Source organism: Vipera ursinii, assembly GCF_947247035.1.
Source record: "Vipera ursinii genome assembly, chromosome: 1".
NCBI classification, from domain to species: domain Eukaryota; kingdom Metazoa; phylum Chordata; class Lepidosauria; order Squamata; family Viperidae; genus Vipera; species Vipera ursinii.
Genome location: NC_139512.1, coordinates 189,270,917 through 189,283,158, shown reverse-complemented (window position 1 = coordinate 189,283,158; position 12,242 = coordinate 189,270,917). Strand labels below are relative to the sequence as shown.

Sequence of the window (12,242 nt, the reverse complement as noted above, 5' to 3'; positions counted from 1 at the left end):
CAAGCTTTCCCCCCCCCCCTCCGCCCGCCTCGAGTCCTCTAGGATATTATTGGATTGGAGGCTGGCGTCTTTTTCCTGCCACGCCTATCAGTCGCTCCTGGTTTTGCCCCCCCCCCCCATACCTGTCCCTGCAACCTTGTTTCCGGGCAGAGCATCTCCTGCGCAGTGAGCTGCGATTTCTGCCTTGATGGTTCTAGCTCCAAGGGCGCTCCGAAGACCTAAACTGTAGATTATTTATTTTAGCACAGTTTTAGGTAGAGCTGTACGTAATAATTTGTGTTCGGAGGCACGCGCGCGTACATACTAGAATTCATCCTGACTTACAACATCACGTGAAAGCTCTCCTAAGGACTGGAATATTACAGCAAGCCATAATATGGAGGAAAGAGAAGAGCAATTGGACATTTTCTGCTCTCCTGGTAAGGAGGTGGACGCGATAGGTTTGAAAGGACTAAGGTAGGAGAAAACGGAAGCTGAAAAAGGAAAAAAGATTTTATACAACTCTTCTCTTGCACTGAAACATGTCACTTACTTCAACTGTTCCTCGCAGGACTTGTTTCTAGATGGCTGGAACCAACTAGTTGCTGTCTTCTGAATATTCAGGACATTCTGGATACATGGCATCAACAACTAGTCGCAAAATTTCAGAATCCGCTCCCCCCACATTTTTAAATAATTTGGTGGTTGAACAGCTTTGCTGGCTCATCGCTATTAAACTTATTATTACTACCAAGCAAGAATAATTTCATCTTGGGGGAAAATCATTTACACGAAGAAATACACACAAAGACACCTGTGTGTTTGTATACCTTCAATAGGTACATACATATTTGTGCCTGCTGATCAGGGTTGACTCCTGTCGATTTCTTGTAGTTTTCTTAAGGTTTTGAAAGTGGTTTGCCATTGTCTCCTTCCTAGAGCTGAGAGTGAGTGATTGGCTTATAGTCACCCAGTTGGCTTCATGCTTAAGGCAGGATTCCTGGTTTCTAGCCTGGTGCCTTAACCACTACACCAAACTGGCTTTATTAAAATAAAACAACAGAAAATTGCCAAGGAGACTATTGAGCTGCTAAATGACAGAAACAATAAAAATATGCTAGATAGTGCGTACACAGTTAATAAAGTATTTGCTTTCATCTTTGTTTGGGAGGATATACTGTATAATACAAGTTTATGCCTGAAATAGTTTTTTTCAGGAAGAGAATCAAAGTAACTGAAAAACATTAGTCGTATAATATGAAGTCATATGCCTACTGCCAAATTAAAAATAAGGAAATCCTGATATCCAAATGGTATTTGCCTGAGCGTTCTTAAATAATTCTTTTGCAAAAACGAGCATTTGTTCCCAAAGTCTGTAAAGTGTGCATTTTTTTAAAAAAAAAGCCAGATAAGATACAAAACTATACACATGTTAGCTTAATGTCCTTTCTGCATAAAATGCTACAAGGTATTTAAAATAAAAACATTCAAATATACAGAAGAATGGGATTTACTAAAAAGGAAGTTTTGTGTCACCTAAAGTTCAAATCTTTTCTAAAGATGTCAGCATTGAATCCTTGAGATATTTGATGGCAAACATGTGAGTTTTGAATACTTGGAGAAGTTCTTTTCTTTTTAAAAAAATATTTTACTGATTTTTAAGAATTACAATCTTTAGTGCTTAGTAAACAACGTGTTGTCTGGGTTCACATATTTAACATTAACTTCTTCAATATAAATCTGTTCAGTACTGTACAATTCAGTATTTTTTCCCTGATCCTCCTTTTCTTCCCCATATTTTTTCCATTTCCCCCTCATTACACATTTACAATTCTTGCTACTATTGATGTGTACAAAGTTAGATATAAACATCCTCATCATATTTTACTAATATACAAATAATATCAATTCATAAGTCAATATCCTGTTTTTCATGCTCTTGTTATGGTTTGATTTCCCACTATTTGAAATATCTTTGTCAGTTATGATTTTCTCAATATTAATTACATTTATATAGCTAAGAATTTTATTCATACCAGCCATTCTCTTACTTCCATATTTCCCATATCAAAAAAAGAAAGAAACAAAATGCTATTTTAATTCTAAATCATATCTCTCATTATAAAAGTCTAATTATATCTATATCATCCATTTTTTAATCATATTCAAACAAATATTTAAAGATATAATGCCCCGTCTAATTGGTCAAATCTTTGGTTATTTTAAATCTAACTCTCGCTTTCTTTCTATGCCAAGTAGCTTTCCAAGCCAGGGCAATTAAGTCACCCAGGAGTTTTCTTTCTATTTTTGTAAAGGTTGCTTGGCATGAGGAAGACATTTTGGGTTAGGGTATTTTTTGGGGGGAATTCCACCCATTTATATTCCTTAAGTAACTTCCACTTTCCTTCTCCCTCAATTTCTCTTTTCACTTTTTGTCTCCTAAGTTGTGACATTTCCCCTATATTCCATTTTTTAAAATCATCTTCCTTATCATCGGGTATATTTTGCATATCTAAAAGTTAAAACGTCTTTTCCATTTTCATTGTTATCAGTATTTTATTTGTATGTGGTAGTTTATATTTCCCTTCTTTTATCTCTTCTGTTTCTATTTCCTCTGCTTCATTTTCTGATTTCTGGTTTATTTGTTCATACTTTGTAGTTGTTTTCCGGGAATTTTCTAGTTCTAGAATAAAATTGGAGATTTGTTCATTTATATTATATAAATTATTTTTAGTCTCATTATGGTTGCTTTTTATGTCCTCTTTGTATGCGACAATTGTTTGGTGAGTTAGTTGTAGCATATAGTATATTTCCTTCTGAAAGGTGTTTATTTTTTTCTTGAGGCATCATTCTTGGAGATCCTCTAGTATCACCAATCTTAAGAAAAGAACAAAGTTTCATCTAATTTTCTGGTTTTTATGTGTAGCCTTTATAATCCAATAGGTTCCAGAATATAAATCCAGTCCTAAAAGCAATATTTTGTAGTGATCTTTTGTCTCAGGCTTCCAAGAATTGTTGGTCAGGCAAGGTTGTAATCCACAATGTTCAAACTGTTCAAAATGTTCAACTACCCTGAGGACAGCTCAAAAGTCTCTCCAGCCAGATGTAGTCAAAAGTCAAATTTTTCTTTCTCTCCCAATAGTTCTTGAGATTAAAAGTCCAAGATCAGTAAGTGTTTATAATCCAAGAAGGTCAGGGTGATAAGTATGCCAAAATATTTTCCTTTTTGCCAGCTGCTCTCCATCAAGCTAGGAATCACCAAGCAGCCAGGAAGTTAGTTGTAGTGCTATACTCAAATCCACCAATAGATGTCACTCAAAATCCATTTTCCACTCTTAAGACAAGGAATAATTTCTTATATTTCACCCAATTTTTTTTCAAAGAGAAAATCTTTACAATTATCTCAGTTCTCAAATTTATCAAAACTGTAGCTTTATGTTACTACCACTTAAGTATTATGTATTTCTGTCCCCTATCAAAGAAATTAAAACGCTGCTTCCATTCACCTTTGGAGGATTTTAGCTTTTTGGGATCCTTTCCCAGGAAATTCAGTTGTAAAATAGTAAAGAAAGGATTGATATTCTCACCCAGTTCCAAACATGCTGTTTACGACTGCTAATTGGTGCTTTTCTTCTTTGGTTGTCAGCAGCTAATGGCTGGCCACAGAATGTAGCCAGTCTGTCCCCTGCCAGTTTGGAGGACTTTCCTCGGATCAAACAGAAATACCACCATCTCTCCGTGATCAATGAGGCGGCCCTCCTTCTTCATTGCCTCTTTGGGGCAACTTTAGGCTCTTTTAGGGCCCCCAGCAGGGAGAAATCGGGCATGGGAGGCAGAGCCCTGCCTTCCTGCGTCCATCTCGCTGCAATGCAAAACTGGAAGTTTGGAGAAGTTCTTTTCAATTTGCTTATAAGTGATCCAAAATTAGGGATGAGCAGTAAGATGGCAATTTCAGTGATGATATCAAAAACGGACTGTGAAGAACCCCCAAGAAATCCATTCAGGTTGGTTGAAAGGACAAAAAAAATCACTGGTACATTAATAGAATGTGAGATGAAAAAAGGGACCAGGAAAGGGATCTTGGAATCCTCACAAATCAATGAGAACCTGAACCCAGTGCATGGTTGCCGTGAAGCAAGGCACATTCTATGTTTGGACCATTAGAAGGGGAACTGAAAATAAAACAGGACTGCCTTATATAAATCTATAGTGAGACTACACTTGGCATATTATCTACAGTGAGCATTAGATATGAAGGCTCCTAATTTAGGTGATTTTAAAAAAGAATCTATAATGTCACTCTTCATGACATTGTCTTCTTCATATAATTTAAAATCAAAGATCTTTCACTGAAACAGGGAAGAACTGTATAGTTTTTCTAATTTGAAAGAGCCAGTGTGAATGCAATGACTAAAATGCTGGGCTAGGACAGGGTAGAGATCCAGGGAAATCCAGACTCTGCCATAAAATGTCACTAATGGATAACTTTGAGGAAGTCACTGTCTGTCAGCCCAACCTATCTCATAGCATTGTTATCAGAATAAGATGAAAATAGATCCTATGATTTTTTAGATTTAAAACTTAATTTTTATCTTAATAGTAACATGAAGTAATAGTTTCACCCTCCAGTGTGATCCAAATTCAGGAATCATGGAAGATGAGGTAAGAATAAAACTCTGTAGGTTAATATGGCAAATCATGTAACTCTATAAGTTGTGGAATAAAAGTCTAGATGAAGATTGATGAAGACATTAAATTTTTGTTTAAAGGTTGACCTGCTCCTTGAGAAAGATATCCCAAATATTGATGGGAATAGACTGTACAGAGCAAAAGAGCTGTTGAAGCAGACTTACAGATAGGAACACAATAGAGAAAAGTCCTCAAGTTGGGATCTGGTTACATTATCCTAGGCAGCATGGTATCATAACATACTGTTCTAAGGCACTGCAGAGTGTTCGCTCTTGTGCCTTTTAATGCATTGCTAAAGTGAGACACTGCCCATGTGGTGAGGTGTGTATAAACAGCCTTTAAAAAGTAGTGCGATTGAGACATCCAAAGTGCTATAATAGTCTCCCATTTCAAAAATTCCCAGGTGCTCTGGATGGTTTTTATGTATGTTATCTACTTGCAGATACACTTTGAAATTTGGTGGCAAGTTTATTTGACTTTGTTTGGCAATTTGCTTTGCACATATATTGTGCATTTTACTGTATGTTTTCCTATTTTTATGCCTTACAAGTTTAGATATGAAACAGTGTAAAAATAATGTCAGAATACTAATTGAATTTGAAAAATACAATTAAGGAATGGTTTGGAATCAGAGTAATTTGACTGTGGAAGTACCAGAGGAAACATTGTAACCTGGAGCATATATTATGAGTGGAATAGAACTAACTTTTAAGACTGAGTATGAATGAAACATGATGGATGAGTCTGCTATCAGAGTAATCAGCCTGAGACTGCTAGATATCACTTGTACTAAAACATGCAGATGCTGGAAGAATTTATGACACTAATTAAGTAATGTGTTTTGTGAGTGTATGCTACACCTCAAATAATGGAGAGAAAAGTTAATACAAATGAATAGTTGAATGCAAGTATATTAAGGACAAACTACTGTGATATCAATAAGCACTGAGTGAGTTAAAAAAGTAACAGTGAGTAGGGCAACAAAACCTGTCCTGCAATAAGCAGCATCACTCCAATGCTTTGACCAAGTATGTGCCATTAGGTCAGTATTGACTCTTGGCAAGTACATAGATAAATGTTGTCCAGGACAATCTTTTCCCAATTCACTCTTTCTGATGTTTCAGTTGTACATCCATCACCATTACAACTGAGTCCATCCACCTTGCTGCTGTTTATCTTTTTTTCTTCTTCCATCTTTTCCAGCATTGTAGACTTCTGTCAGGAAAATATTTTGGAAATTAGATGAATGCTCAGAGAATAATACTGAAATTTAGGATATGTGCAATCTGAATGGAGACTGAAAGTGATACCTGCTGTTTAAAAATATGTCTGGAATAAAATTATCACATTTCACATTAGATAATTTAGTCTAATGTTAGCAGCATTAGAAAACTATATCTGATGGAATAATTGCCAGGAAATAGATTTTATAAATTGTTCCGAGATTCCAGTAACTTCTCTCATTTCTAAGAACACAATTAAAGGATTGTGCTGGATCTGACCAAAGGCTTAAGTAGTTTGTTGTGATGATCAAAGTTCTGGACTAAAAAAATGGGAGACTGTGAGTTTTGTTGTTGTTGTTAGTTGCGAAGTCGTGTCCGACCCATCGTGAGCCCATGGACAACATTCCTCCAGGCCTTCCTGTCCTCTACCATCTTCTGGAGTCCATTTAAGCTCACGCCTACTGCTTCATTGACTCCATCCAGCCAACTCATTCCCTTCTTCTCTTGCCCTCAATCTTTCCCAGCATTAGGCTCTTCTCCAGTGAGTCCTTCCTTCTCATTAGGTGGCCAAAGTATTTGAGTTTTAGCTTCAGGATCTGGCCTTCTAAAGAGCAGTCAGGGTTGATCTCCTCTAGGACTGACTGGTTTGATTGCCTTGCAGTCCAAGGGACTTGCAGGAGTCTTCTCCAGCACCATAATTCAAAGGCCTCAATTCTTTGGCACTCAGCCTTTCTTATGGTCCAACTTTCACAGCCATACATTGCAACTGGGAAAACCATGGCCTTGACTATACACATTTTTGTTGGCAGGGTGATGTCTCTGCTTTTTAGTATGTTGTCTAGATTTGCCATAGCTTTCCTCCCCAGGAGCAAGCATCTTTTAATTTCTTGGCTGCAGTCCCCATCTGCAGTGATCTTGGAGACTGTGAATTTAGTCCTTCCTTAGACAGGAAAAATGATTGGATGATTCTGATCCACTCTTTCACTCTCAATTCAACCCACCAGCTGGATTGTTTTTCAGTAGGCAAGAGGATGCAGTAATTCTTTGTTTGTTGTCCCAACTTGTACACATAAAGCAGAATATAAAACGAATAAATTTCCCTCCTTTAGTGGCCAACCAGATGCCTCTTGAAAGTGTAATAACTTTCCTAGTTGTGTGTATCAGCAATTGATACTGAGAAATATAATGTAGCAGTGTTCACCTAACACAGCAACTTGTTAATCCTGAATCATGGTTTCCTGCATTTGTGTAGAGTTCACATAATACATTAAGCTATGATATAATAAGGATTAATAATGTATGGTTCAGCATATGAAGGGATACAGCCATTGGCTTAGCATTTTGTGTGAATGAAATTATAGCTATCAGACTGCAAGAACTGATAATGACATTGTCAGCATTGGAGTTGCTTATGAATAGTTTATTGTTCTTCACCTATGGACAGAATCTTGCCAGACTAAACCAACTATTTGCATAACTAATACTTTGGGAATAACTAGGGTGCAGCTGTTTTAATCCTCTTCCTGCCAACCAAACTTTCCAAGTTTTGCTACCTCTTTGCCCTCTGGAAAGCAGCTTCTTCCTCCTGGGAATCCAGACTACATTCCATTAAATCAGTAGACATAACAACATCTGCTTTGATATAAATTAATGTAATTAGCTTTTAACATGCTGTTGACAATCCCATATACAATCTAATCAACCTTTAGTATGCAATACTGTAAATCCATCCTGTTTCTGATAGTGAAATAGTCTCTGTAGTTTATGTGTTACCCTACCTCCTTCAGAGACTGCCCTCAATTTAAATCAAGCTTTTCCAAGAGGAAATGGTATAAGGGGAGTAGTAACTGGACAAGAAAAAATAAAAGGAAATGTAAGAGAAGCATTGTCAATTTTGTTAAGTTCAGAAGATAACCAGCCTTTCCTAAGCAAGGGTTTATATATTTTTCAGGAGGGGTGTCTGCAACTGTTAGCATCTCCTTCCCCTATTCAGAGAGGCTTATCAACTGCAAGGCAGGAGTGTAAAGAATCATCCCTGTGTAATGGATATGGAATATCGTGCTTTCTTATTTCAATTTCTCACTATTCACTTAATTGGATGATCTCTGGGAGTTTTCTGATCAGTTTGGAGCTCCAGTTTGGAGCTACTGTATTAGCAGAGCACTGAACAAACTAGGTATTATCAGGCACTAAGCAAAGCAAGGCAAGGGCAAATAATTGTAGAAATAGTTATCTGCCCAGAAGACTTCTGGAAAGTGCTAACTTTTCATTACTGAGAGTGCTACTGAAAATATGTATAGAAACCTAACATGCTAGCATCAGATATAATATCACCAGTGGTGGGATTCAGCTGGTTCGCACCAGTTCGGCAGAATAGAACTGAAAGAAAAAGACAGAGGCAGTGCATATCTCCATAACTAGAAAGCCTCTGTTTTATTATTGGCAAATGTTCATTTATGGCACATTTTAACTAAGAGTTTGGAAAAGAGGACAAGAAAAAGTAGTTTGCAGACAGACACAGAATTGTTAGGGCATTGTTTGCTTATTGCTTTTAAAGAAGATTCCAAGACATGTTAAATATGACAGGTAAAGGTAAAGGTTCCCCCGTACATGCGTGCTAGTCATTTCCAACTCTAGGGGCCGGTTGTTGTGACTCAGGGCCAGCCTGTGGTTTCGGCAGCCGGCTCAGATGTGTCGGATGACTCAGATGAGGGGGAGGAGGACCGTGTGGGAGACGAACCGGTTGATGATGGCGTGGAGGCTTGGCAGAGTTCCCAGCCGGGGCCCTCTTCTCAGCTGCGTGAGCCCGATAGTGCGGAAGATGATGACCCACAGCTGGCCCTGTTCAAGGACGCCCGACGCAGGAGGCAGTCGAGCAGGAACAAACAAAGAAAGAATGTGGGACTCCTCGGGAGGAGGCACAGGGAGACCACGCCCTGAGCTCTCTATAAAAGGAGTGTTTGGGGAGGGGCTGGTTGCTGAAAGCAACTTTTCCGCTTGAGAAGACAAGCTCTGGTGTTTTTGTTAACTGCGCAATAAATCTTGGCAGATGCCTTTTAGCCTTGGACGCTCTCCAGTCTCTTCTTTCTGAATAGGGGTTTGCCTTACTCAAGGCCAGAAGAGGGCTGGTTCAGAACACCGGTGCTCATCTCCGTTTCAGAGCCAAAGAGCCAGCATTTGTCCAAGGACATCTCCGTGGTCATGTGGCTGGCATGACTAGACGCCAAAGGTGCACGGAACGCTGTTACCTTCCCACCAGAGTGGTCCCTATTTTTCTACTTGCATTTTTACATGCTTTCGAACTGCTAGGTTGGCAGAAGCTGGGACGAGTAACAGGCACTCACTCTGTTACGCGGCACTCGGGATTCGACCTGCCAAACTGCCGACCTTCTGATCGACAAGCTCAGCGTCCTAACCCACTGAGCCACCGCGTCCCTTTAAATATGACAACTACCTGATAGACAACTATCTCCTACTGCAGTTAGTAGCAGGTTAAAGGATACAAGAGAAATAGTGAGCAAAGGATAAGTAACTTCAAGAAAAGTATGAGGGTGAGAGAAAGACTGCTATTTTACTCCAACAGTAGAGAATACGTGTCACTCAGAATTGAGCTGTTGGGTTCTTGGTATTCTGAGCTTCTTTCCCTGCAGACGTTTCCTGCACTGATGTTACCTTACCTGATAGTAAAATGTCTGCAGAAATACAATATTTTAGAAAGATAAAACTGTTCTTATCCTAAAATACAGATTTAAAAAAAACCAAATCCAGACAAGGAATGTCCATAAACGTATTTTGTTCTCTAGCAGCACAGTTGCTATACCTTGCCAATTTTTTTTTGTGCTAAATTACAAGAATGCCAAGATTACTACAGTAGAAAATGGATCAGATGACTGCAATTTGCAGAGATATGTTAGAGATATGAAAAGGCATAACCTTATTTTTATAATACCAGTTACGCCTACCTTATCCAGGTGTTGAAAGAAAAATCATCAGGTCCAGCTCCAAGCTGGGAGTAAATAAAATGGAAGCTAAGACGTTGGAAATAAAATGGAGGCTGGCTCAGTGGTGGGATTCAGCTGGTTCGCACCACTTTGGCAGAACCGGTAGCTAATTTTTTGTTGCCCAGGCCCCGAATGGACTTCCAGAAGTGGCATCCACAGAGAACCAGTTGTTCACATATCTGAATCCCACCACTGGGCTGGCTGTTTGGAAAGGTTTAATGATGAGCAGAACCTACAACATTATGCAGTTCTGGGACAGCTGACCCAATGGAGTTGAGACGGATGGATCTTTATAGGGCTCTGCAACTTTGAAGTGGAAATGTTTCTGGGTTGTTCAGAGGTGGGCGTTTGTGTCTTTTGCTAGTCTGAAGAGGGTGTAGGATTAATCCTATTGTGTTCTAAAGATCATGTGCTTTAGATTTTGGGTGGGAGAATGTAAATTCTTATGGAGGCTGAAGGCGTTTTGCTTATGGTGTGCCCCAAATCTGCATTTCTAAAAACTGGCCTGTGGAAACTTGGGGTGTTTCTGCCTCCCCTAAGATTTTTTTTATTTCTCCTTTAGGGGAAATATAACATTCTGCCTCTTTTAATATACCCCAAAATATTTCATTCTCTGACGGTGGGGTGTGTGTGCTGACTTTCTACACAGGAATGTATCTTTTTATATGGAGGTAAAACAATTCTGTTAGTCATAATAAACTGGTAAATTTACATTTGATTTTCTGAGACATGCATGGATAGCAGGACAGTTTGGTAAATTATCTTGAGACAAAAGAAATATGACATAAATGAAAGAGATCAATTTAGGCAATTTAATATTTCTCATATAATCAACTTGACTAGGACATCCAACTTCTGTTTAGCCACATACACCTTGCACTTTCTTCCCAGTTCACAAATAAAATGGAATTGCAAGTTCTTACACACTTTATTTATATCTAACATATTTTGTTTTTGTAAACAAAATTAGTTCCAGCAAAACCTTTTAGAAACAATTTAATTGCATTAGAATACATTATCTGATCAGATAAAAATGGGACTTCTCAGAAGTGTCAACAGTTAAAACTAGGGATGTATGAATCCTTGAAGTGCTTTTTGCTTTGATCAAAACCATTACTGACTTTGGCTGTTTTGCAGTGTTCAGGGATCTGTAGTTCCAAAGGTTCAGCTGAGCCAAACTGTTGTGCCATTTGAGAGCTTTTAATGGTCACTTTTGCTGGATTTTCTGCTGAAGCAATTGAACTGGTCCAACTTGAAGGTTTGATTAGAGGCAAATTGAACATTTTGGGTTTTTTTTAATTATAACCATAATACTGACCACTGTAAATAGTTTAAGAAATAGGCTACAGTAGCACCATTCACATGTTTATTACCAGAAACAGTGGAAAAAAAGGAAACATATTTAAAACCAATTTCTTTCCAGAAAAATAATTGTTTAATTTCTTTGGTGAAGTGGCAGCTGTTGTTCCACTGACATATATTAATATTAATATTCAATATTAATATTCAATTTTCCAGTGGGTTGGCTGTTCACAGGTTTTCTCATTATCTCCACAAAATCTGTTGTAAGTTGTTTTGGGGTCAAAACCCAGAATTTCTCTTTCCTCGTGAATGCGGAAAGAAAAAGTTGAGACTGATGTTCCTATAAAATATCTGTGGAGAGATAATATCAGTGGATAAGGAAACATATTCCTAAAAATTTTGCTATCAGTTTTCTATAATTATTTACTTATTTGTAAAATTTATTGGCTACCCATTTTACTTCAGGATAACTCCATTAATGCTATGGGGATAATAAAATCATTCAGTTTTGCTAAATCAAACACATATATACATGTATTAGATTTAGCCACACATCCATCAATACAAAATAATAAAGTGATCATGGTAATAATAATAACAACAATAATGCAAATAGACCAATCCTAATGACTCAAAATACTACAACCAAGAGTATCAATTCCTACTTCAAATGCTCTCTGAAAAGTCTCATTTTAAATAGCCTGTGGAAAGCTGATAGTGTAGAAACAAGCAAATACAAGTACAAGGGTTAGTATGTATCAGCCATCACCCAGACCACCACATTCTGGACTGCTTCTGGGTAGTCTTCAAATGTGTATCTGTAGTCTTATATACAAAACACTATAAAAGTCCAGGAATAAGGTAAGGGAGTCTCTGTGGATTTCAATCTGCTAGTCGCTGCCAACTCTAACCGGGTGATGCTCATCTCAGTTTCAAGGCCATTGAGCCAGTGCTCTCAAGAGACTTTTCTGTGGTCATGTCGCCAGCATGATGTCATGGAGTGCTGTTATCTTTCCACTGAAGTAGTGCCTGTTTATCTACTAGTATT

At 38.1% G+C, this 12,242-nt stretch overlaps 1 protein-coding gene and 1 long non-coding RNA gene across 5 annotated transcripts in view; one reads left to right on the top strand and one right to left on the bottom strand.

Moving 5' to 3' along the window:
- The first annotated feature begins 141 nt into the window (after positions 1-141).
- LOC310631648 overlaps positions 142-12,242 on the top strand; it is a 20,129-nt gene continuing 8,028 nt past the window's right edge. The window contains exons 1-3 of one of the 2 annotated variants that reach the window (XR_014490674.1): positions 142-456; positions 1,540-1,579; positions 4,580-4,641. This is a non-coding gene — a long non-coding RNA (uncharacterized lncRNA). The remainder of the gene's footprint in view (positions 457-1,539; positions 1,580-4,579; positions 4,642-12,242) is intronic. The other variant, XR_014490673.1, reaches the window with a different exon arrangement.
- The window catches only part of POFUT2 (protein O-fucosyltransferase 2), a 26,214-nt gene continuing 24,653 nt past the window's right edge, over positions 10,682-12,242 (bottom strand). For all 3 annotated transcript variants that reach the window (XM_083348259.1, XM_083348260.1, XM_083348261.1), the window contains one exon: positions 10,682-11,545. In XM_083348259.1, the coding sequence (XP_083204385.1) occupies positions 11,392-11,545 (154 nt within the window). In that variant the 3' untranslated portion in view covers positions 10,682-11,391. The remainder of the gene's footprint in view (positions 11,546-12,242) is intronic.